The sequence below is a fragment of the Saimiri boliviensis genome, chromosome 1 (assembly GCF_048565385.1).
Source record: "Saimiri boliviensis isolate mSaiBol1 chromosome 1, mSaiBol1.pri, whole genome shotgun sequence".
In the NCBI taxonomy this organism is placed as follows: domain Eukaryota; kingdom Metazoa; phylum Chordata; class Mammalia; order Primates; family Cebidae; genus Saimiri; species Saimiri boliviensis.
Window position 1 is genome coordinate 222,081,236 of NC_133449.1, and position 27,788 is coordinate 222,109,023.

Here is a 27,788-nt window from a genome sequence, read left to right on the forward strand (position 1 = left end):
CATAAACACTAACTGAATGCTAAATGCAAAACACATAATATTTTATTCACCTTTTTATTCTCTTTAAATAGACATTAGAAAAGCAAGTAAATACAAAGGTACCTGTCATTAGTAAATTGTAAGCTTCTTGTTTGGAAATCTTCCCATGGAACCATCTTAAAAAGAGAATAAATTAGATATATAAAGTCCTTTTGTTGTTATATGATCAAAACTAAACAATCAATACAATAAGTTTAATTCAAATTGATACAATAAAATAAATGCAATTAATCAAATAATGTCATTCTTAATACATTTTTGTTACATTGTATATATATATATACTCTTTAATTGCAACAAAATGTAGTAAAACTAGGAACTATCAAATATAAACTACAATTTTCATTACCTATACAAAAATGGCAACAATTTTTAATCCTGAATTAATAACAAACTGTTATAGGTCTTTTTTTTTTTTTTTCTGTTTTATGGGGAGAGGAGAAGGAGTAGTACAGACAGCGCCTACTCCAGAATTTCCTGAAAAACTTAATGAATTTTTTCTCCTATTTCTGAATTTTCCTATAACATCTGGTAAGTTCTCTCTTCAAATAAATTCAAGATGTTGACTCTTACTTTGCTAAAAGCCAAAATATAAGACTGGGTGATAAGAACAAGTGGATACTAACACCAAGAACTGAAAGAAAAGAAGGACTTGGCCGGGCGCGGTGGCTCAAGCCTATAAACCCAGCACTTTGGGAGGCCGAGGCGGGTGGATCACGAGGTCAAGAGATCAAGACCATCCTGGTCAACATGGTGAAACCCCATCTCTACTAAAAATACAAAACATTAGCTGGGCATGGTGACGCGTGCCTGTAATCCCAGCTACTCAGGAGGCTGAGGCAGGAGAATTGCCTGAACCCAGGAGGCGGAGGTTGCGGTGAGCCGAGATCGCGCCATTGCACTCGAGCCTGGGTAACAAGAGCGAAACTCCGTCTCAAAAAAAAAAAAAAAGAAAAGAAGGACTTAGTGTTCCTAACTCTGTTTGCGCTAACAGCCTATCAAACCAGGTTGCTAAGTATTTTATAGTCTGTATTCTTAAATTAAGCCTTTCCAAATTTTATAAATGGCATCATAGTCAAAATATAGAGCATATAAATAACATCAGTATTTAAATTTTACCTTCAAATAAAATGATGTATCTGATTTAAAAAGTAATTACTAGTTATCAAAGTATATAAAATCACCTCTTATTTACCTAAAGGCCTATTATCTATCTTGCTGATTAACACATCTTAATGCCAGGCTGACAATTCCCGATCACCTTTCTACTACTTTGCTGTATCTTATTAGGGTCTGCAATTATTCTAAGTAATAGATTAAAGAGCAAGCTGGAAAGTAAACATAGGACTGAAATATATAAGTGCTCTAAAGTCCAGTGTTACAGGTTCAGAGGTTGTTCACATTGTTTTAAATGATCCATACTATTATTACTGGTGAAGAATGAAAGTATAATTGAATTTTTTAATTTTCATATGAATAAAAAGGTAAACTTTTCTTTAAAACCATTCGAAGCATGAACTCACTAATTCAGATCTCCTGGTACTCCCCGTGCAAATTTTGAATAATATAAAGCAAGTGTACAACAACTAAAACAGTCCAGACTGCATGTAGTGAGGATCTTCACTACATTCGAGCATAGGCTAAATGACCACTTACTACAAATGTTAGAGCAGGATTTTTATATTCTGGAGGAGAGTCAACTAGATGACCTTACCTCCAAGGGTAATCCTCTACTTCTACAGTTAGAAAAAAAATTCAAAAAGAGAATGGTAAAAAAAAAAATGATAAGGTTTACAGATGAAAAAGATTATTTAGCAGAAGCATGCAGTCTGAAGTTACAAGCAGCAATATCACTTTCTAAAAATAATTTCATTCTTCAGACATTTATTCCAGTATAAAATGTATATATTTCAACCACATGGTTTGCAGCAATGATAAAAAAGATGAGTCCCTGATCTTAATGAAGTCCCCACTCCTAGGCCAGGAATGGTGGCTCACACCTATAATCCCAGTACTTTTGGAGGCCAAGTCACGAAGAGCTCTTGAGCACAAGAGTCCGAGACCAGACTGGACAACATAGTGAGACCCTAACTACAGAAACAATGTAGAAAATATAAGCACAGTGATAGGTACTGCCAAAGGCATTATGGGAATAACAGAGAAGGGTACCAATTCTGTTGAGTGCGTAGGGAAGAAAATAAAGGAAGATTTCCTAGGGGGAAGTGATAAATGAGCTAAGTATGAATGGAAGAATTCTGGTCTAGGAAGCAGCTTGAGCAAAGATATAAAGAAGAAAAATAGCCAGGAACAATGGCTCACACCTGTAATCCCAACACTTTGGAAGGCCAAGGTGGGAGGATCACTTGCGGCCAGGAGTCTGAGACCAGCCTGGGCAGTATAGTAAGACCCCCCTCTCTATAAAAAAAATTTACAACATTTGCCACGTGTGGTGGTGCACATTTGTAGTCTCAGCTACTTGGGAGGCTCAGGCAGGAAGAGCACTTGAGCACAAGAATTTGAGGCTGCAGTGAATCATGATAGCACCACTGCACTCTAGCTTGAGCAGTGGCAAGAACCTATCTCTAAAACAATACAGAAAAAAATAGTATGTATTTGAAGACCTACAAGACGGAGATTAGAAAACTAGTGATGGTAAGTGACAGGAGTAGTAAAGGACAAAACAGCCATATAACAGATCATTTTTTAGGCTCTGCTAAGGTAAAGGTGGAGAATCAGCATAAGGTTCAATTTTTTAATTTTTATTTTTTCTGTCTTGATGGATAATGTATACAAATAATATTTGTATATTTTTATGGGGTACCAGTGATGTTTTGATACAAGCATATAATGTGTGATAATCCATTCAGGGTAACTGGAGTATTCAACACCTCAAACACATATAATAATTTCTTTGTGTTAGGCACATTGCAATTCCTATCTTTTATTTTTAAATATTCAGTAAATTATTTGGTAGCACCTTAATGTGCTACCAAATATTAGATCTTATTCATTCTATCTAGGTGTAGTTTTGTACTCATTAATCAGCCCTACTGTATCCCCACTTCCCACCCTTTGGTAACCACCATTCTACTATCTACATGAGTTCAATTTTCAATATTTTGCTCCCATATGAGTGAGAACACATGGTATTTGTCTTTCTGTGCCTGGCTTATTTCACTTAACATGGCATTCTCCAGTTCCATTCATGTTGTTGTGAATGACAGGATTTCATTCTTGTTTGTGGCTGAATAGTATTCCATTGTGTGTATGTACTATATTTTCTTTATCCGTTCATCCACTGATGAACACTTAGGTTGATTAAACATCTCAGCTATTCTGAATGGTGCTGAAACATGGGAGTGCAGCTTTCTCTTTGATATACTGATTTCTTTTCAATTTTTTGAGGAACTTCCATGCTGAACTCTATAGTAACTACACTCATTTACACTCTCACCAACAGGGTACAAGGGTTCCTTTTTCTCCACATCCTTGCCAGCATTCATTATAGCATATCTTTTGGATAAAAGCCATTATAACTGGGGTGAGATGAAATGTCATTGTAGTTTTGATTTGCATTTATCTGATGATCAATAATGAATGGTGAGCATTTTTTCATGTATCTGCTGGTAATTAAGGATTTTAGGTGAATATGTGATATCATCTAGGTAAATTATTCTAGCTACTGGAAAAAAGGAACTGATAAGGCTAAAGAGTCAAGGGAGATCCACTTGGAGGTTACTGCTATGTCAAATACTGGCAAGAGATTTAAAAAGGCCTGAACTAGAATATAGTTATTTAAGATTTGAGAAGGCGGTAAACATTCAAGAAATATTTTAGGAAACAAAACCATCCGGACTCTGTGCTTATATCATGGAAACAGAGAGCTGGAAAAAAAACCAAAGTTATACCATCTATTTAATCTCAAAGGGTACTTATGGATGTTACTGAGGACACTTTAAAGAATTTAAAGTACCGCCACACCGCCATAGTCCTGTATTAAGAAATTAAAGGGAACAAACACACACATAAAATAAACCAACAATGAAAATTTTAGTTATGCTAAATACCAAATAAGAAATTACATAAAGTTAAGAAAAATGGAAGAATGACAATGCTATCAGATAAAAAGACTTCCGAGTGAAAGTGGGATTTATGTTTTATGAGAAAGGTATGCAGCTTTAAGTGTTTACTGGCATTTAACCTACATTTTTAAATTAAAAATTCCATTGCTATAATGTAAAATAAAAATAAAAATCTAGATTTATGGGCTTTTGAAAATCAGGAGGCTCTCGTAACACTAGACTCATATCCCTATACACATCAACTAGAGTGATTACCTTACAACAGGCAAACTCTTTCTAGTTTTCCACCTCCCAGTTTTCTCTAATACCATGAATGAATGTCAGTGCCATTTGTTACCACACTTACAGTGTTGTTTTTTGATAGTAGGAACATAGTTCCATGTACCTTGATCTCTATCAAAGAGGGAAAATAAGAAAGATCAAGATTATTGTGTCTAAAGAAAACTGGGAATATATACACCTGACCTACTTCACTTGCTTACATTGTCTATCTGATCCTCGAAGCATTAATCAAAATTTGCAACTCCTAGCTGGGCACAGTAGGCCACACCTGTAATTTCAGCACTTTGGGAGGCCAAGGCTGGTGGTAGATTACTTGAGGTCAGGAGTTCAAGCCAAGTCTGGCCAACATGGCAAAAACCCATCTCTACTAAAAGTACAAGCATCAGCCTGGTGTGGTGTTGTGCGCCTACAGTCCCAGCTGCTCAGGAGGCTGAAGTGGAGAATCGTTTGAACCCGGGAGGCAGGGGTTGCAATGAGCAGAGATCATGCCACTGCATTCCAGCCTGGGTGACAAAGCAAGGCTCTGTGTCAAAAAATAATAATAATAAAAATAACAAAAAAGAATTAAAAACTCCTGAAGAGTATTAGTTTGAAGAGGGGAAGACTTGAAACCAATACAACAAACAGCAAGGTACAGTCTCACTAATGGAGTCTATTTTGTAGCTATGAGAAATAATAAAAATGAACTCATAAAGTATCTTACATATTTCACTTACAGAAGGGTGAAGCATTAAATAAGGTGACTACAAATGGAGTAGTCAGTTAATGTTTTTATATTCTAACAGTTATAAAATAGAAAAAACAAACACTGAGGCAAGCCTCAAGTTCCATCCATAAATGCTGAATGAAAAAAAAATATTGTACTACTGAAAAGATATTACAAGATATAATCTATTAAAATGTGAATAAGACAGAATTGGGATTAATGGTTCAGATCTTTAAAAGAAAACTTACGTATACATAAAATCAGTCTGAAGATTATGAAAAAAAGACCTTGCAGAATCCTAGTAAAATTGTAAAGAACCTTTATGGGGGGGGAGGGGTAAGGATAAAAGATGTGGCTATAAAACAAGAAATACTGTGAATAACCAATAAACATTATGAATAATTTTAAATTGTGCGGAATTGTGACATTCATAATGTTATAAATGTAATGTTTATTGAAAGTCTTTAAGTGTGGTGACAGAGTTGTATTTAGTTGTATCATTAGATCCTTAATAAAATATTTAGAAATCAGTTCCATAAGCCAAATTAAAAAGATGTTTAAGTCAGTCTAAAAACTTTAAAACCAAATTTTGGCCAAAGTGTTCCAATTAGTAAATTTATAATGTAGATACATTTATTTTTTTCATTGTAATAATTAACACAGACTCACATTTTTCCTTCATGTGGATCTTCTTCCCGGCCCTAAAGGGAAGACATTAAGACAGTATTTTATATAATTAACTATTAATCTACTTCTGTTAAAAAATCATATCTTCAATCCACACTGCCCTTCATATTTATGTGTATACAAGAAAAGATGTTTCTGTTCAAGAAGTATCTTTCCATACCTCTCTTAATCTTTTCTTGTTGCCATTACCCTAATTCAGGCCCTCTTACCCATTTTTCTTAAATTAGTACAACAGCCCAACTAATATAATTATCTCTATATCCTACTCCACCACTCTAACTTGGATACATCAGTTTCAATAGCAGCTTTGCCCTACGTTAAGAAAAAAACAAACAAAAAACAAACACCTCTCTACCGCCTACAAATTTCTCATTCTGCAATTGAAGTCCTTTACCACAGGACTCAACTCCACATTTTCTGTCTCATACTATCAATTCTTTTTAGGTACCTATGCCATGGTCACACATAACTTCCTATTTGCCAATCTCCTACCACTGTAGCTTTTTCTTTTTGTTTTCAGAATGTACTTTCCACTTTTTGCTTCCTACCTGTTAGATAAAAACCTATCCCATCTAGGAAGGAACCATCTCAAATGCTACGTCTTCAATGAGACATTTTGAGGCCCTAAAAAGTGAACACCAACTCTGAATATAAAAGGGGGATAAAATGAATCCCCCTTTTATCATCTTTTGAACTTTATTTTATTCTACATTCCTCTGATTTAAGATACTACAGTGTTACTCATTCCACTATTATAGAGAAAAATGGTCTAACTGCATGTGGATTTATTTTTCACAATTTGGTCCTCACTCATTAAATACCTAATCAAACTAAAATCAAACACTCACTGAATGCTACTATATCCAAGGCAGTAGGAAAACAAACAAACAAACAAAACTATAAAAATGAATAGCATTACCATTGTATCACTGCCCAAAAAGGGTTACTCTCTTATAGAATAAGTATACATAATAAATTAATTTTAGACAGTGTAATAGAAGGAAACGATTTTGCCTAAGAGATTCCAAAAAGGCATAAATCCTCTGTGAAACAAGGGGTGACACATGAACTGAACTGATAAAGATGAATTTTACAAGGCACTCTAACAGGACAGAATGTCAAGGAAAAGGGAATACTATAAGCATAGAGATATTCATTTACTTAACAAACATCTACGGAATGCCTACTAATGCCAGCCACTATTCTAGGCAATGGGAATACATCAGTCAATCAGAGACAAAAGTCCCTCCCCTCACAGAGCATACATTCTAGAGTTAATATATAAAAGCACAAATGTGTTCAGGGAATAGAAATTACAATTTTAGAAGGAGAAATTCTTTAAATCTAACTACTAACTGAATGCCTGAAACATCTTCACAATCTAAAAATGTCCAAATGGTTTTTCAATCTACAAGGAATTCAGTATCCTCTAATAAAGCCCATCGTGAAAGTTATTCTACATATTGGAGTAAAAATTATTTATAACTGACTTGTAATTATTCCACTATTAATTTATAATGTTACTATATTCATTTTTAGCAACCACATCACATTATTCACTCATAGGAGGTTGCCAACTTTTTTCTTCATCCCTTGTATTGACTGATGTTAGGTCATGTCTCCTTATTCTGGTTTGGGTTGTTACTGTTTTTCTGTATACATTGAATAATTTTCACTTACTCTTATTAAAGTTTATCTTGTTAATTTTGATCCAGAATTCCAAGAGCTCAAGAAAAGCTCAACTACAGTGCAATTCCTTTAAGTAATCAGGATGGGGAAGATGGTGGTATAGGAGGAAGAGGGAAACCCAAACTAAAAGTTTTAGTAACAAATTTTACGGGAAAACTAACATAGTAAGATGCTTCAGTATAATTACTGTTTGCCTATATGGAATAAATATCTCTTTTACTGTAGAATACAGAATACTAATCTAGGAATTAGGAGTCCTAATCCTAGCTCTTTCACTCAACAACTATAAGACTATGAGTATAGAATGTATCACACCATTTCCTCAACTTTTTCCACCTCTACATAGTATGCTTTTAGAAAAGATGTTTCTGTTTCAGTTGCCAAAATAGACAGGAAAGAGTATAGGAAAAGAAATACATTCTCCACTGCAGTCTTCTGGGAGCAATAATCAGTGTATACATTTCAGTATATTATCAGGTCTGATGACATAATTTAAAAAGAGTAGCTTTGAGGGCTGTAAGAGACAACAGAAAGCCACTCCATCCCACTAGACAAATCAGAAAGGAAAGGGAGAATTCCAAAGTCATAATGTTTGATATATTTGATACTGAGTGTTGTTTCTGAAGTATAAAAGCTATTCAAATGCTGACCTGTTATTAAAAATGCACATGTAATAAATACCGTATCATAACGTTATGATGGCAACAAAAGTAAGGATGGTATTCAAACTGTAGAACCATGTAATAACATATGCATAATATAAATGAATTCTTCCAAGTTTACTGGAAAATTATACATATATTTGAAAGATAAAAGAATCTGAAACCAAATTTGTGCAACCAGTTGAGATTTCATGATCAGACCGATATAACTTCATTTATAAAGAAGAACAAGAGGGCAAAAAAAGGGACACAAATAAGCACAAATGACCCAGGTACAGTGGCTCACACCTGTCATCCAGCACTTTGGGAGGTCAAGGCGGGTGGATCACTTGAGGTCAGGCATCTGATACTAGCCTGGCGAACATGGTAAAACCCTGTCTCTATTTTTAAAAATTAAAAAATTAGCTGAGCGTGGTGGCGCATGTCTCTAATCCCAGCTACTTGGGTGGCTGAGGCACGAGAATCGCCTGAACCTGGGAGGTGGAGGTTGCAGTGAGTCGAGATTGTGCCACTGCACTCCAGCCTGAGCAACAGACCAGGACTCTGTCTCAAAAAGGCACAAATGTTAATATATTTTTAATTCATAGAAACTCATAAAAGCTTTCTGATTATTGGTAGCTATGTATTATAAAAAGCTAGCTTATGCACCACACTAAAAAACAGCACTTACAATACATAGATTTTAATGAAAAACTCCTTGTACTTACCAATTAAGTTCTTTTGTAAAAGAAATGTATTCATAGCTACTTTCTCTGATTATGGGCAAGATCCAAATGTTATCAAATAATTAGAATTTAGAATTGAGAAGAAAAAAACAAAACTTACCACCTCTTCTACTAGGTCTTCAACAATAAGGCCTTGTTCATCTGTTCTTAGATTTGTAACCCACATCCATCCATCTTCTAATTCATTATGAACAATGAACATATCTCCTTTTAGGAAACTGAAAACAGCAATTTTTAAATTATTAAAATTTTAAATACATAAATTAGAACAGTCATACACCACAAAACAGGATAGTAATATATCGAAAAATACAAGGAATTAGAGTCAAATACCCTAAATTTGTATACTATTTCTGGCATTATCTACATGTAAATCTCTGAAGATAATAAATAATCTGAATCTTAATTTCCTCATGAGTAAAATGGGTTTGATAACAGTATCTGTACTATCTCTAACACTGAATTATTGGTAGACTCAAATTACAACTTCTGTTAACAGAAACTAATTATACATATATTAAAGGTTTGGGGATGTAAGAAAACTGAATTGAAAAAATTATGTTTCAATGTTATTACTCTTTCAGATGTAGGTTATATATAAAATCAAAAACAGGCCGGGTGCGGTGGCTCAAGTCTGTAATCCCAGCACTTTGGGAGGCCAAGGCGGGTGGATCACGAGGTCAAGAGATTGAGACCATCCTGGTCAACATGGTGAAACCCCGTCTCTACTAAAAATACAAAAAATTAGCTGGGCATGGTGGCACGTGCCTGTAATCCCAGCTACTCAGGAGGCTGAGGCAGGAGAATTGCCCGAACCCAGGAGGCGGAGGTTGCGGTGAGCCGAGATCGCGCCATTGCACTCCAGCCTGGGTAACAGGAGCGAAATTCCGTCTCAAAAAAAAAAAAAAAAAAAAAAAATCAAAAACAAGGATGATATTCAAACTGTATAAATGAATTATTCCAAGTTTACTGGAAATTTATATATGTATTTGAAAAATAAAGAATCTGAAACCAAACATGTACAGCCAGTTGCGATTCCATGATCAGACTGATACAACTTCATTTATGATAAAAAACAAGAAGGCAAAAAATACATGCTTTGAAAGAATGCTTCTGAACACAAAGTTTCAAGATTTGTTGGATGCTATTATTAATCCTATATCTGTAACTGTATCTGTCATATTTTTCAACAATTTTCCTTTCAGTCTTAACATTCACAAATTCACAAACCAAAGTCTATTAAGTAAATTTAAGTTAATCTATTCTTCTATCCTTGAAAGCTTTAACTGTTTTCTCTATGCTATCTCAAGCGTCACTGTTTCTTGGACAATGTTTCGAAAAACAGAACTTATATACAACATTTAACTCAGTATTTGAAGAATCATAGAATGTTATATTCTATCTTGATTCTACAATCCTTCTTTAATGATGGCCAATATTTCACTAGCTGAATGGCAGCAGACATTATCACTTAACCAATTAAATTATTCCTTTCTAGAACCGCTTAAATAAGCACAGTAAGGAAAATCATTGAGTGTGTAAATGGAGGGTGCACATGAACTGGTAAATTTCATTTCTTAGTTGAAAGTAGTCATAAAGTTTCAAAGTTGTTGCTATACCAACTTTTCATGGTCCAAAAACTAAAAAAAAATTTTAAATAAGCTTGTTAGTAGTAATAGAACATAACCATAACTCATTCTGTATTATTTTGTGTTTTCCCCCTCAAAACAAACTAAAATGATTTATTAAATCATTAATTTTTAAGGTATTTTATTTTAAAATTCACGGGTATGCACAAATTTTTTAAAAGACTCATAAACCCAAATTTCTTTTTTTTTTTTTTTGAGACGGAGTTTCGCTCTTGTTACCCAGGCTCGAGTGCAATGGCATTATCTCGGCTCACCACAACCTCCGCCTCCTGGGTTCAGGCAATTCTCCTGCCTCAGCCTCCTGAGTAGCTGGGATTACAGGCACGTGCCACCATGCCCAGCTAATTTTTTGTATTTTTAGTAGAGACGGGGTTTCACCATGTTGACCAGGATGGTCTTGATCTCTTGACCTCGTGATCCACCCACCTCTGCCTCCCAAAGTGCTGGGATTACAGGCTTGAGCCAACGCGCCCGGCCTAAAGCCAAATTTCTATCATCTAAATATTGTTTAAATTCCCATCTTCTTCTTTTTTTTTTTTTTTTGGTCTCTCAGGACCTCTTACACTCTTAAAAATTGATACCCTAAGTGGTTTTTATTTATATGGCTATCTAAAGATATTTACCATATTCAAATTTAAAACAAATGTTTACAAAATATTTACTAATTCCTCTAAAAAAAACTCATTAAATATATGAAAAATATTTCTAACTTTTACAAATTTAGTGAGAATATCACTGTTTTATAATTTTGCAAATCTCTTAATGCCTGGCTTAATCAAAAACTGCTGGAGTCCCGTATCTGCTTCTGTATTAAATTTGCTGCTATATGATTTTTTGCTCAAAGCATATGAAGAAAATCCGGCTTCACCTAAGAATACAGTGTAAAAGGGATAAATATTTTAATAACCTTTTCAGATAATTATAGATGTTCTATGAAATCACATCAAAAACTCAACGAGTGGTACTTTCTTGTAGGTTAGTTATAATATGGAATCCAAAACTATTTATCAGTGAACTTTCTGTATGCATTCCAATAATATCTACTGGTCTGTCTTGCACTTTGAATAAATCTTTTACTTATGCATAACATCATACATTGACCATTTAGAAAATATTAGTTCTCTGAGCTATGTCTATCTTCTAGTTATTAACACATTATATACAATATCAAAACCTCTTATTCTTGGCCAGGCACAGTGGCTCACGCCTGCAATCCCAGCACTTTGGGGTGGGCAGGTTACCGAAGGTCAGGAGTTCAAGACCACCCTGGCCAACATTGGGAAACCCCACCTCTACTAAAAATACCAACATTAGTTAGGTGTGGTAGCAGGTGCCCACAGTTCCAGCTATTCAGGAGGCTGAGGCAGAAGAATCGCTTGAATCTGGGTGGCAGAGGTTGCAATGAGCCAAGATTGTGCCATTGCACTCCAGCTTGGGTGACAAGAGTGAAATTCTGTCTTAAAAAAAAAAAAAAAGCAAAAGAAAAAAATTCATTCTTTATTATCACCACCTATCTCATCAGAAAAGTCATTATCTCAGAAATTGTAAAATTATTGATGGCCAATACAGAAAAGTCTAAAATTCTCATTTTTACTCAAAACTCAAATTTTGTCGTTGACAACAAATAACAGTGATTTTCCTTGAAATAAGAGTATCACTTTGTTCTTTTTCAAAAAATGTCAAACATTCTCGCAAGTGAAATGGTATGCACAAAAATAACAGCTAAGCCAAGCGCAATTGCTCATCCCTGTAATCCCAGTACTTTGGGACGCCAAGGCGGGCAGATCACTTGAGGTCAGGAGTTGGAGACTGGTCTGACCAACATGGCAAAACCCTGTCTCTACTAAAATAGATAAATTAGCTGGACCTGGTGCCACGCGCCTATAATTTCAGCTGCTCAAAAGACTGAGGCTTGAGAATCCCTTGAACCCAGGAGGTGGGGGTGGCAGTGAACCAAGATTGTGCCAGTGCACTCCAGCTTAGGTGACAGAGCAAGACTCTGTCTCTAGTTCAGTTATCTCACATTGCTTTTCCTCATGACACTGATCTTTGGTACGTAGCAGAAGTGTTTTATACATACTTCCCATTTCATCATACAGATTAAAGTTGTATGGTCACAGGTTGAAATTTAATAATTATTTTTTACTCCCTCATCAATAACACTCTTACATGAAGCTGTCTTTAACTCCAAGTGTGTAACAGTGAAGAATACTGTACACTTTTGTGCCACAGTCTTGATTTCTAAGACACCGCAATTTTACCACCCATTGCTTTTGTACCATCACTGTAAACTTCACAATGAAAAAGGCAAATTATCTTAGTATGGTTATGAAAATAATCTGATCTCACGGGTTGTGATGGTTAATTTTATGTGTCAACTTGGCTGGGCCACAGAGTTACCAGATTAAATATTATATTTCTGGATTTGTCTGTGAGGATGTTTCTTAATGAGATCAGCATTTGAATCAGAGGACAGTATCCTGCCATCCCAAATGTGAGTAGGCATCATCCAGTTGACTAAGGGTCTGAAGGGAACAAAAAGTGGAGGAGGGAGAAATTCATCCCTTTTTTTCTTCCTCACTGGATGAGCTGGGACATTTCATTTCATCTTCTCCTGTACTCAAACTAGTATTTACACCATAGGCTCCCCGGTTCTCAGGTCTTTAGATGTAGATTGAATTTTACCACTGGGCCTTCTTGGGTTTCCAGATTGCAGACAGCCAACTGTGGGTCTTTTCTGCCTCTATCTATCATTGGGTGAACCAATTCCCAATAATAAATCTTCACCTTTAGAGAACGCTGACTAATACATGAAACTTCGAAATGGGTCTCAAAGATCCCCAGAGTTACATGGAACATGCTCTGAGAACTGCTGTCCTAAATGATTCCACAAAAAAATTAAAAATTACCTAAATTCCTAAATTTATAATTCATCACTGTTCTTCTTTAATATACGCAGTTTCTCCTTTGTCTTTTGTAGGGCTTTCCAGTTTAGATTACAAATAAAAGTGTGTCAATAAGAATTAAATGAGAGAATTAATAGTAAGAAACAAAGTTTCCACTAGAAAGTTAAATAGCTTATAGAAAGACACAGATAATTTGATTACCAATTACATAATAAATTAAAACTAGTATGTTGCATAGTTCTATAACATTCCAAAGGTTTAAAATTATTCATCCACTACATAAAATAGAAGCTTATTTATAGCTGGGGCATAAATGTCTCATGGTAACAAAAACTTAAATAGGATATAGATTAAAAGAGAACTCTCCTTTGTGAGACAATGTAATAAAACCTAATTATTTTTCCTATTACATTCACTCCTATCAGTGTGGATCAGATCCACCCTGAACCAAAGCTACAGTCTGAACAAATAAGCCAACCCAAAGGTCCAGGAGCAATAGACCCAGTATTAAAAGCTCTTTCACCTTGCTATATGCCGTTTTTTTCAAATTGCAAAACCTTCCCAGTCCAAGAGCAAAAAATCTTCCAAGTCTAGCTCTTTAAAATGCCTGTACATGAGAATAGATTATAAAATACCTTATTTCATCAGTGTCTGGTACTTTTGTGTAAGGCAGAATAGCTCGTACACGTCTTCTATCTTCTACTGGCTAGAAATCATTAAAAAAAAAAGGGGGGGGGTTTAAAAAGACAGTCTTTTTATCTGAAAGTCAAAAGAAGCATATCCACACAGTTAAAGTCAATAAAAATTCACAACAGAAACTCCATGAGATCAAATAAATTTTTACTTGGACTATAAACACCCAGTGCCTAGCAAGGCTTTTTTGTTGTTTTTGTTCTTATGAAAATTATATTTTAAATATAAGCAATCTGCTTTTATCAGGTAATATATTATATTTGATTTCATTTTAAATATACCATATGAAACATATAAGTTAACCTTTCTCTGATGATACAGAAGGCATTTCAGAGTCCTGCAGCAAAGTCAGGTTTAGTACTATGAAATCAGTAATTTGTCCTTATACATTCAGAAATATTTGTTAGGCTATCACCATACAGTATTCTTTTTAATCTGATTTCTTAAATACAAAATTACTGAAAAGTCCATTTTGTTCTGACATTATAACCCAAATTAAAATTTAATACAACAAATACTTCTTGAATTATAATAAACCTCGTAAGAAACTGAACAACAGCTAAAATCATTATTATAGTGAAAAAATAAACTTTTGAAAACTTGCCTCTGGTGGTGCAACTGGATAAAGCAATTTTTCTCCTTTAAGCAAACAAGAAACATGACTGTAATAACCTATTAGATCTGACAGTGAAGAAAAACGTCTTCCACCAATGTAGTAATCGCCACACATAGCAATAATCCTATTTGAACAGGAAAAAATAACAGGATAAAAAATCTTTACAGCCAATTTTAAAGACCAAGTTTCATGAAGAAATTATAAATCGATAATTGCCATACTCTTTTCCTTGTAACTACATCCTTATACTAAAATACCGTTAATATCTTTATCATAGCAAATTACTTGGGACTATTTCTCTTACATATATATATATACATGCATTTGATATGAAATACATATCAGGCTTATAAACCTCAATTACAGAATTCCATCAAATATTTGAAAATTCACCCTCAAATACCTCTTCTCACTTTCCATATTTAGGGCCAAATTAACAATTTTAGTAAGTTTCCTCTGGCTAAAAGTAGCTCACAGATATGTTGAAATATTTACACAAAGTACAGTAATAATTTTACATACTACATGTGGTGTCACGGTACTACTAAAGCTTACTTTAAAATCTAAAAACCAAGGGTACACAAACGTTTTATCATTTAACACTATATGCATTAGATGATTTTTTTCAATTTCTTCTATAAAAGTGAAACAGAATATAATATACATAAATATATTTATATATACAGAATTAATATTTGCACTTGAAAATTTACATGACTGTTTCACTGAAGTACATGTCTACAAAGAGTTTCAGAATAGTGAAGCTAAAATAAAGGACACAAACTGAGTTTTAAACAGGGTCTCCTATACTTTTTGTTATTCTATAGTCTAAAAGTATGTAATTCCTTTCCTTTAGCTTTACCAAAGTTTACTTGTAATTCTTTATGCTTTAAAAGCTATAAATATATTTGAGAATCAGAACAGTAATGCCCAACAATATTGTTTTTAAAGAAAAAATGTGACCATTCAAAAGAGTCTCTCCAAATCACTGATTAAATCATTTGACTGAAAACAAGCATCCTTTTCTATTATGTGCTACTGAGTCATTCACCTTTATCACACAGGTATATTTATAAATATTATATAAAAATAACTATACCATGTGGCTTCATAATAGAAATACTTACCTAAAATGGTTGACAACATTCATCTGGCTAAGAAATGAAAGTACAAAGGACCCTGGCCTCCGATCACTCTCTCTTATAAGATAACTGCCAGATTTTCCTGCCTGCCTGAGGCGTTCTTCTGCTATCGTTCGATCAAGTTTTCCATGATACCACCTAGGGGAAAAGAGAGAAGATATTACAATATAAATTTCAACTGTAAAATTTCTATTGGTACTTGAAAACATACCACTAGGGGTTTTAAGTGCCTACATGTAACTTAAACATTTATATTTTACTCTGAACCAATTATTCCAATTTTAACTCAATTCTATTTAACCTCAGTCTCTCAAAAAATACTCATTTACTTCATCTTTAATTTGTTCTATAAGTTCAGTCCTAGTCATCTCATACATAAATTCTTCCATTTCTACCCATCTTCCTACCTCCAGGATTGCCTGCTATTCAAAATATAAAACTACGGCAACCAAACTCATACTTAGAAAAATAAAAGATGGACAAATGGAAATGATTAATTTACCACTTCTATCTTACACTAAGGAACCAAGACTTCACCAGGCACATGGAACCTATGAGAATATAAAACGTTTTATTCTATTTTAGTGTTTGTGCCCTGAGACAGGAAAACAGAATTACACTGTCTAAAGGATGCTATTCTAATTTCCTACTTGAACATGAAGCTGATTAATCCCTTTGGCTCCAAGATAATCTACTCCATGACTATACAAGTGCACTCAACTTTCCAAACTCATTTAACAAACGTGGAATAATAAATAGTACCTTTGTCCCTTCACCCTTCTTGCTGTCAATTTAACTGTACTCTACCTACATACTATCAAATGATCTGCTTAAGAAACTGCTGGCTATAACCTCAGCATCATCCATGATACCAAGTAGGCCTATAAAAGCCTCACGGACTGATATAAACAGAAACATACTTAGAAATATACTAGAAGTATCAAACAGGCATGGTAACAAATCTCCAAAGTAATTGTCATAAAATATCTTTACATTTTTGATAGTTTAGCCAAACTCATCCTTAGATACTTAGAGCCTAATTTGAAACATTCAGAGGAAAACAATAAACATTCATATTACATTGATACATTCAATTATGTAACATAATACAGTATTTCAGCTTTATCAAAGTTTATTTGTAATCTTATATTTATAATAATGTAGTGTATATAATATATGAGCCAATGATAAACACACTATGCTACTATGACTATTTTTGTAAGACTGTTGTAATAAAAGCTCGTTATTCTTGACTCCTTAATTTTTAAAAATAAAACAAAACGGCCGGGCACAGTGACTCATGCCTGTAATCCCAGCACTTTGGGAGGCTGAGGCGGGCAGATCACAAGGTCAAGAGATTGAGACCATTCTGGCCAACCTGGTGAAACCCTATCTCTACTAAAAATACAAAAATTAGCTGGGAGTGGTGGCACAAGCCCATAGTTCCAGGTACTCTGGAGGCCAAGGCAGGAGAATCGCTTGAACCTGGAAGGCAGAGGTTGAAATGAGCTGAGATAGCGCCACTGTACTCCAGCCTAGTGACAGAGTGAGACTGTTCCTAGAAATAAAAATAAAAATAAAACAAAAACACAGAAACTTAAAACTTCTTGAAAAAATTACTTTTAGTTTTCTTCTAAAACCAATCTATGTATTTAGAGCCCTATGCATAAGACTAAAAATAATGAAAAACTTATTTATAAAACATAATTGTAAACTGTCAGTATTAGAGCAATCAATATTGCATTCCTCTAAAATTCTAATCTTAGTGTAGCCATTATCTTTGAGACAAATGACAATTAAATTTAACTTTCAAGAACTCAGGGATTTTTTTAATCTGAAATGAAAAGTTTATGCTGGAGATCATAAAGGTCCTCTGAAGAACTATAATTTAACTACATAAGAAAATAAAATTTTGAAATTTCAGACTATAAGGTTTAGTATAAAAATATATGGGATATCCTTAGGATAGCCTTAGAATATAAAACTAGTACATTCCCCATTACTTAAAGAAGTGGAACTATCCCAGAGAACAGATTTATATATCCAACAAAGATAAAATTAAGGACAATTTTAAGCAAATCTCTATTTTTGTGTACTTGTTATTTGTAAAATTTCTGCTGTGTCTTAGGCACTATCAAGATGAAAAGGTTTTATTTAATTTCCTTCATCTTTTGAATTCACCATGAAATGATACACAGAGATCCACGAGGCATTACAAAATTACTACTTTATAATAGATATCTGACTTAGGATTTTAATTGATACATGTTTATTTGTGGTTTTTAGTTGTTTCTGTTTTGTATTTTTAAGATGGGGGTCTCACTCTGTTGCCCAGGCTGGAGTATACTGGTACGATCTCAGCTCACTGCAGCCTCCACCTTCCAGGCACAAGCTATCCTCCCACCATAGCCTCCCAAGTAGCTGAGACTGCAGACACATGCTACCATGTGCAGCTAAATTTTTTTTTATTTTTTATTTTTGTAGAGAACAGGGTTTTGCCATGTTGCCCAGGCTGGTCTCAAATTCCTCACCTCAAGTGATGTGCCCACCTCAGCCTTCCAAGTGCTGGGATTACAGGTGTAATCTACCACACCAAGTCAGTTTTTTACATCTATGTACTTTCCCTAAAATCTGAGCATTAAAATGGGTAGGTCAGTTCTGGTGAAAGATATTAATCTAAATAAGTAACTGTTTCCTACATGATAGTAATTTCTTTACATGTCAAAAGGTCATAAGCTTCAAACACATAAAGCAAAACATGTCAATTCTTGATTATGACTATAAACTACAATTAAATTATCCAGCTATCAGCTTGTAAACATTTATGTAGTTGATTTGATCCTTAAAAAATGTTAAACCATTTCAACTGTAACAAACCTCTCACCCAGCCAGAAATTCTGATATGTGAAAACAGTTTAGGCTGATAGAACTCAGAGAAGGATGGTTATGCTGACACTCCCTGAGCTTGTTCAAAAGAGACAAAGCATACTAACAGAGGACCAAGACTTACCAAGAAACCCAAGAAACCTCCAATCTATGGCGACGCCACCCTAAACATACCCAATCTCATCAGAAGCATCTCCAGTTATGGCCAAGTGTTTATATTCTGTATGTCGTTACCATCACTTGTAAATTAGGGAGATTCATTTCGATCTTAACCTCAGAATAAAATTAAATACTTGTCCTAAATTCCTACAAAGAAAAATATAAAAATGAAAAATACTACATAGGCTTTACAGTAGAATGATTAAGAGAAAAGTCTCTATAGTCACTGTTTTGGAATCCCAGCTCTACCACCTAGCTGTGCAAATGTAGGCAGATTACTTTATCTCTGAGCTTCAGTTTCCTCAACTATAAAAGGAAAACAATAGTGTCTATCTCACAGAATGTTGGCTTAATATTATTAAATGAGCTAACATGTAAATTTGCTTAGAAGAGTACCTAATGGATAGCAAGAACTCAGTAAATATTAGCTTATTATCAAACCATCACAGAGGAGTAGAGGATACTCAAAGGCTATGGGACTTCTTCAAGAAAACTATCCCATTTTATGACTGTTGCATAATGGGTGATCAATCTGTGAATGATCTTAGTCTCAATTACCTATTCTCCAGTCTTGTTTACTTTCCATCCAATTTGGGGAAGAGAAAAGGAGAACCCAATCATTCTTTTTCTACTAAGGCATTAATTTTAGGAGGAAATTTTCTCAAAACTCTTTTTGAACATTATAGATTATACAGATTAATCAGGGCTGCAGATGCCATAATATTAATAAACTAGAAATTCTTACATTTCACCTGGCAACTCTAGAAGGAAACTCTCAAAGAGCCCCCATTCTTTCCCCAATGTGCATATATTTTAGAGGTTGTGGTACAGTATAAAGGACAGTATGCACTTGACATACTGTGACTTAAAACTGCTTAATATAACACGTTAATAATAAAGCATTTAATGTTCTCCTATTTTAAAAGTAAATTTCCCTGTCTCTTCTTCTTTGCCTCTCTAAGGAAGATGGGAAAAGGAACAGCAGCAGGAAATTGAAGAAGTACATACATGTCTTCATAGCTAGCTTTGTAAATTGTTGTTGAGAAATCTTAGAGGCAGATATGGAACCCCTTGATTTCATTTTTTTAGAACTACAAATCAATTTATATACAGTATCAAACATCTAAGATAAAATCACACATTAAATAAGTGACCCAAAAAAAAGTTACAGAAATCACTCTATTTTAAATTTGGAATGATATGAATATTTTTTAGAAATGTCTGCTGTGGCTAGGCACAGTGGCTCACGCCTTTATATCCCAGCACTTTGGGAGGCTGAGGTGGGGACTGCCTGAACCCACGAGTTCATGACCAGCCTGGGCAACATGGCAAAATCCCGCCTCCACAAAAAATACCAAAATTAGCCAGGCATGGTGGCACATGCCTATGGTCTCAGCTGCTTGAGATACTAAGATGGGAGGATGGCTTGAGCCCAGGAAGTCAAGGCTGCAGTGAGCCGAGATCATGCCACTGCACTCCAGACTGGGCACAGAGTGAGACCCTGTCTCAAGGGTGGGAAAAACATGCTGCATATTGCTGAATACCTTTAAGGAGCCCTAGAAGAGTCTTTGTACTTTTTAGTCTGTTTCACTTGATCAGAGAAAAATATGGAAATCTGTGCTATGAAATAGCAGATAAGCATTTCATTGAAATGAATACAGACAGGCATTTCATTGAAACTGTACAATTGTTTACAACTAACTTGATAATCCCAAATGAAAACTGTCTACTACACAAAAGAAAACCATTAAAACAGTGCTAACATAAATAGACTTCCTTTTAGAAAAAGAAAACTAATTGAAGTTACCAGCAGATCACTTTTAGTTTTCACTGTGTTCTTCCTTTTGGTTATATCAGCGACAGGCACCAAAGTTGTTACAGAGAAACAAACGTACAGAAATCCAATTGCCAAAAAATATTTTGTCGTCTCAATCACTTGGGACTCTGTGTGCCTGATCGTATTACAAACTTCTGAAGTTATTCTGTAAGTCTCAAAATGCTAATCAGACTTTCCTACACATGCTTGTGTCTTCTAAAACTAAATTGGTGATTTCAGGTTGGTATGAATTTGTTAAACATAAAAATCGTCTAAAGTTCCCATATTTATTTGTAACAAATACAATTCTTACTATCTGTGATATGGTTTGGCTGTGTCCCCACCCAAATCTCATCTTGAATTGAGGTTCCCATAACCCCCACATGTTGTGGGAGGGATCTGGTAGGAGGTAACTTAATTATAGAGGCAGTTACCACCATGCTGCTCTTCTTGTGAAAGTGAGTGAGTTCTCATGAGATCTGAGGGTTGTATAAGGGGCTTTCCCCCCTTTTCCTCAGTACTTCTCCTTGATGACAGCATGTGAAGAAGGGCATGTTTGCTTCCGCTTCTGCCATGATTTTAGGTTTCCTGAGGCCTTCCCCGTCCTGCGGAACTGTGAATCAGTTAAACCTCTTTCCTTTATAAATGATCCCATCTCAGATTTGTCTTTTTAGCATCATGAGAATGGACTAATATAGTCTGAGCTAAAGGTTAAAAAATAAAAGCAACTGATTTCTTAAAGTCAAGAGGAAAGTAAAGAAAATTCACCGCATACTAAGTGACTTTACTTGGCCTTTTTTCAAATCACTATGAGAGAGACTAACATTGGGTCACTGGTAAATTCATTTGAACAACCACTAGGCTAAGCAAAACAGGTGTAGTATTCCTTAGACCAACTATGTACCACTTCAACTTGGGAAAGGGAGGAAGAGAGCATGTTTATATTAGCTATTCTTGGTATATTTGTATACACCCAGATATCTAGTGTGTCTATGTATGTGTGTGTGCACATGCATGCGTGTATGTATTTATCTCAAATCAAGTTACGTAGTTTAAAGTAAGGGCAGAAATGTTGTTTCTTTTTTCAACAGGTAATGTATTTACAGACTCCAAAAGAGGTTTTAGTTTTGAGAGTATTTCTAAAGAAACAGCACTGTCATACATTCTGTCCATCCAAAATTAACTCAAAGACTAACATACCAAAGTTGAGAATACAAAAGTTTACACTGAAATGCAATCAACCATGACTGCGTAGTTTTTACTACTTTTAACTCCCATCACCCTAGTGAACAGATAACAAAGAGAAGAAAAGCCACACACCTCTCCAAGAAATGTTATGCGCTAATCAAATGTTGAAAGAGAGGAGGAAAAGAAAGGGAAGGCTAGCACAATATCTACTAGCCGGTGGCCAATATCAGTTCCTACAGCACATTTCCATCTCTTGTATCTGTGTACTTTAAATCCTCAAAACAATCTCAATTTTTATAGTTGGGTTTTCTTAGTTCTTCAACAATTACAATAGCATACCATTCTGAATATGAAGACAAGAAATTACTATATCCCAAGGTTAAAAGTAAACTTTAGTCTAACATTGTCTCTTAATTTAGTTCATCTCCAACAAACTATATGCCAAGCATTGTACTACATGGTAGAAATATAAAAGTAAATACCACAGAACACTCTGACATGAAGGTTTAGGATCTAGTGGAGAAGACAGACAAATCAATCAACTGTAATCTGGTACAGTAAGTACTGAGATACACAGGGACACAAAAAAAATACCTGTTTTAGTCTTAGAATTTTAGTATACATTTCCTGAAAGAACTAACTGATGGCTAAACTGAAACCTAAAAGATGAATGGCAACTAATTTGGAAAAAGTGAGGGACTGAGAAGGAAGGTGAGAAAAATGTTACAAGCAAATGGAAAAAGCACGGGCAAAAAAAAAAAAAAAAAAAAAAAAAAGTTGGCTTATCGAAAGATATGTGACCATAAGAATACCTTAAACATTGTTTACAATATACTTTACAAATCTAATTCCCACCAAATAAAATGTAAAGAATATAAGCTTATATATAGACACGTTAACTTACTTGCTAAATACAGACATATTACCTTATGAAATTTCTTTGTTTCCCAAACCAAAATATGTCTCAAAAAACATTTTAACAGTTCAAAACATTCTCAGATCTGTCCTTTCATCCAGTCTCAGCAATAACCCTATGAGCACAAGGCAGGGGAACGGGCATTATCCACTCTGTCCCTCAAAAGTTCTCCACAATATGCCCATTATTCTCCTGCATGTACGCTTACATCCTAAATAAGTTACAATTTTTCCTTCAACAAAGATTTTTGTTAAGCTCCTATTATGTGTTAGGTAATGTTTTAGGCATTAGGTTTCTCCCTTTGTGCTTTCTCAAAGTGTTTCTCCTATGTAACTTTTCTTAAAAAAAATAAGGGTGAAATATTACACAATTTACTCAAAGTTCATCCTAAAACAAAGGCATTTTCTACACGCTTTTCCTCAGGATTTTACATTTCTATATTTATTCGTACTGATGGAAAATATCATTTATCAATCGGCTCAAATTATAACCTCTATTGAGAATGATCCCCAAATTTCCCTCTCTAAATCTAACTTCCTTCCTAAACTCTAGGCTTAAATTAACAAAGCCCTCCCAAGAATCTTCACCTTAACGTGAACATATCAAAATCTTTAAAAATTAGCAAATACCTCTACAAACACACACACACATACACACACACACACACACACACACACACACACACTCCCCCTCTTTATTAACAACACCAACATCCTTCCTAGTGTCCAGACCTGAAACTTCAAAAGCAACTTTGATTCCTTCTTGCAGTGTTACTTTATTTATGTGTTTGTGTTTAGTATCTGTATTTTAAAAAACAGGTTTTGATCCACAGTTCCTGGCTTGTAACTCCCATAGCCCTTTGTCTTAGTCTGTCTTTGCATTGTTATAAAGGAATACATGAAACTGGGTAATTTATAATGAAAAGTGGTTTATTTTGGCTAGTGATTCTACAGGACTATAGAGGAAGCATGGTGTTGGAATCTGCATTTAGTGAGGCCTCAGAAAGCTTTTGCTCATGGCAGAAGGCAAAGGGAGAGCTAGTACATCACATAACCAGAGAGAGTAAGAGAAGAGAGGAGAAGCCAGGCTCCTTTAAACCAGTGGTCCCCAACCTCTGACACCAGGGACTGATTTAGTGGAAGACAATTTTTCCAGAGAGGGATCAGCAGAGATGATTTCAGGATGAAACTGTTTCACCTCAGATCATTAAGCATTCAATTCTCACAAGGATTGCACAACCTACTCTTACATGAGGAGTTCAAAATAGGTTTTGCACTCTTGTGAGAATCTAATGCTGCTCCTAACAGAAGGTGGAGCTCATGCAGTAATGCTCACTTGCCTGCGGCTCACCTCCTGCTGTGTGGCCCAGTTCCTAACAGGCCACAGACAAGTACCAATCCATGGAGTAGGGGTTGGGCACCGCATATTTAAACAGCCAGCTCTCACCTGAACTCATTACCACAGGAAGGGCAGTAAACCATTCATGAGGGATCCACCTCCATGATCCAAATACCTCCCACCAAGCCCCACTTCCAACACTAGAGTTCTCACTAAACATGAGATTTGGAGGGAACACACATTCAAACCACATCACCCTTGTTACAGTCTTTCATTATAACGTTCAGTTTGTTAGGCCTCAGGAAACAACCTTCTCCTGCCCTTCTTTAACCTGCACCAAGGCAGGACTCTAATTTTCCTCTACTTTTCCAATAGTGGGTTCAAGGCTTTCATTTCAGAGAATGTCCTGTGGGGGCCTTCCTACTGGGGAAAGTGCTGATGTCATAAAAATTCCGTAAAAAAACTAAAGGACTGGCTTCACAGCTGAACATGTGAAGGTGAACAGAAAGGTGAACAAGAACTCACCCATTTGCTAGGAGGGTGACACACCTAGTTCCATGGAGACAGAAGCATTTGGGACCCTTCTAGACCTTGCCCTATGGCGTCCAGACCTTGTCATCTGGCTGTTTACTTGTATCCTTTAACAGATCTTTCATAATAAACCAGTAAATGTGTTCCCCTGAGTTCTGTGAGAAGCTCTAGTAAATTAATCGAACCCAAAGAGGGGGTTGTAGGAACCCCAACTTGAAGCCATCTGGTAGAGAAGTTCTAGAGATCCAGACTTACAATCAGTGGGAAGGAGGGCCCAGTCCCCAAGACTGGGCCCTCAGCTGCTGGGATCGGACACTATCTCTGGATAGTGCTAGAAATGAATTGGAGGCCAACCAGCTGATGTTCACTGTAAAACTGATTGCTTATTTGCCAGGGAGAAATACCATGTACTTGGACACAGATGACTTCTGTGTTGATTATGGTGTGTAATGCAGAGGAAAAACAATTTGAGAGTTTTTCCTAAACACTTCTTATCTTCCCAGCCATAAAGCTACTGCCAACTTGCATACCACACCTCCAGTATCACTGAAATTATTCTCCAGTTTTCCATTCCTGTATTCATTACCACCCTCTCCATATCATACTGCTCCAACCCTTCCTACAACTAGGGAAAGATTCATCTCCCTAACAGGTTCTTCCTTCCTAAACCACAGGCTTAATCATTTCACCTAATAGCTCTTAAGTCTGCAAACGGCAATTCAATAACAAATAAAGCACAAATTATTCACCATGGCATTCAAAGGCCATGATGAAAGGCTCCAGCCTCCCTTCCAGCCAAATCAGACTATGTGTAACTCTACAAATACTACCTTGTTTCACCATGTCTTCTCACAATACATTCATCATTCAATTTCTCCTTTCAAAACACTGTATGTTGAGTTCCAAGGAAAAGTATACTTGCATAAAGCCATTTTTAATCCACTTTAACTGCATACATTACCTCCCTTTGATATGGTTTGGCTCTGTATCTTCACCCAAATCTCATGTTGAACTGTTACTCCCAGTATTGAGGGAGGACCTGGTGGGAGGTGATTGAATCACAAGAGGCAAATTTCTCCTTGCTATTCTCGTGATAGTAAATTCCCACAAGATTTGATGGCTTAAAAGTGTGAGGCACTTCCCCCTTCCCACTCTCTCTCCTGTTACCATGTGAAGATGTTATTGCTTCCCCTTTGCCTTCTGCCATGATTGTAAGTTTTCTGAGGCCTCTCCAGTCATGCCTCCTATATAGCCTACAGAACTGTGAGTCAATTAAACCTCTTTTCTTCATAAATTACCCAATCTCGGGTAGTTCTTTGTAGCAGTGTGAGAATACGGTAATACAGAAAACCAGTATCAGAGAAGTGTGGCACTGGTATAAAGATACCTCAGAATGTGGAAGCAACTTTGGAACTGGGTAATAGGCAGAAGATGAAACAGTTTGGAGGCATCAGAAGATAAGAACATGTAGGAAAGTTCTGAACTTCCTAGAGACTTGCTGAATAGTTGTAACCAAAATGCTGATAGTGATATTGGTAGTGAAATCCAGGCTGGTGTGGTCTCAGCTGGAGATGAGGAACTTATTGGGAACTGGAGTAAAGGTCACTCTTGTTACGCTTTAACAGAGACTGGCAGCTTTGTGCCCCTGCCCTAGAGATGTGTGTAACTTTGAGATGAGATGACTTAGGGTATCTGGCAGAAGCAATTTCTAAGCAGCAAAGCATTCAAGATGTGACCTGTTTTTTTTTCTAAAAGTGTATGCTCATACGCATGAATGAAGAGATGGTGTGAAATTGGAACTTACGTTTAAAAGGGAAGCAAGACATAAAAGTTTGGAAATTTTGCATGTGACAGAAAAGACAAACCCATTTTCTGGGGAGAAATTCAAACCAGCTGCAGAAATTTACGTAAGTGACAAGAAGCCAATGCAAATAGCCAAGACAGTGGGGAAAATGTCTCCCAGGGCATGTCAGAGATCTTCAGGCAGCCCCTCCAGTACAGGCCTGGCGGTCTAAGAGGGAAAAATGGTTTCATGGACCAGTCCCAAGGCCCCACTACTAAGTGCAGCCTTGGGACTTGGTGCCCTGTGTCCCAGCCACTCCAGCTCCAGCTGTGGCTGTGGCTAAACGGGGCCAATATACAACTCGGGATATGGCTTCAAAGTGTGCTAGCTACAAGCCTTGGTGGATTAAACGTGGTGCTGAGTCTGTGAGTACACAGAAGGCAAAAGTTGAGGTTTGGGAGCCTCCACCTTGATTTCAGAGAATGTATGGGAATGCCTAGATGTCTAGGCAGAAGTCTGCTGTTGGGGCAGAAAGTTCATGTAGAACCTCTACTAGGGAAGTGCAGAGGGGAAAAACGTGGGATTGGAGCCCCCATAGAGGGTCCCCTAAGGGCACTGCCTAACGGAGCTGTGAGAAGAGGGCTATCATACTCTAGACCCCAGAAGGGTAGATCCATTGACAGCTTGCACAGTGTGCCTGCAAAAGTCACAGGCACTCGATGCCAGCCCATGAAAGCAGCTGTGGGGGCTGTATCCTGCAGAGCCATGGGGCAGAGTTGCCGTAGGCCTTAGGAAGCAACCCCTTGCATCAGTATGCCCTGGATATGAGACATGGAATCAAAGGAGATTATTTTGGAGTTTTAAGATTTCATTACTTTCCAGCTGGGTTTCGGACTTGCATGGGGCCTACAGTCCCTTTGTTTTGGCTATTTCTCCCATTTGGAACAGCAGCATTTACCCAATGCCTATACTCTCATCATATCTTGGAAGAAACTAACTCGTTTTTAATTTTACATGCTCATAAGTGGAAGGGACTTGCCTTGTCTCAGATGAGACTCTGGACTTTTGAGTTAATGCTGGAATGAGTTAAGACTTTGGGGGACTGTTGGGAAGGAATGATTGTGTCTTGACATGTGAGAAGGATACAAGATTTGGGAGAGGCTGGGGCGAACAATATGGTGTGGCTCTGTGCCCCTACCCAAATCTCAGGTTGAATTGAGTAATTCCCTGTGTTGGGAAGGGGACCCTGTAGAAGGTGATTGGTTCATGGGAGCAAATTTCCCCTTGCTGCTC

The 27,788-nt window shown here is 36.1% G+C and overlaps 2 protein-coding genes across 5 annotated transcripts in view; one reads left to right on the top strand and one right to left on the bottom strand.

Annotated features, from left to right (window-relative positions):
* Positions 1 to 27,788, top strand: part of CCNH (cyclin H) — a 111,913-nt gene that overhangs the window by 67,691 nt on the left and 16,434 nt on the right. The window contains exon 9 of one of the 4 annotated variants that reach the window (XR_012513253.1): positions 1 to 26,619. This exon is cut by the window's left edge and continues 24,650 nt beyond it. The exons of 2 other annotated variants lie outside the window; for them this stretch is intronic. The gene's annotated coding sequence lies outside the window, so the exon portion shown is untranslated. Of the gene's footprint in view, positions 26,620 to 27,788 lie in introns of those variants that run through there. One more of the 4 variants, XR_012513261.1, reaches the window with a different exon arrangement.
* Positions 1 to 27,788, bottom strand: part of RASA1 (RAS p21 protein activator 1) — a 116,197-nt gene that overhangs the window by 44,169 nt on the left and 44,240 nt on the right. Inside the window, exons 2-7 of the mRNA XM_003920770.4 lie at positions 15,864 to 16,016; positions 14,725 to 14,860; positions 14,063 to 14,133; positions 8,973 to 9,090; positions 5,779 to 5,810; positions 103 to 155 (exon numbers count right to left, since the gene is read on the bottom strand). Of these exons, the coding sequence (XP_003920819.2) occupies positions 103 to 155; positions 5,779 to 5,810; positions 8,973 to 9,090; positions 14,063 to 14,133; positions 14,725 to 14,860; positions 15,864 to 16,016 (563 nt within the window). The remainder of the gene's footprint in view (positions 1 to 102; positions 156 to 5,778; positions 5,811 to 8,972; positions 9,091 to 14,062; positions 14,134 to 14,724; positions 14,861 to 15,863; positions 16,017 to 27,788) is intronic.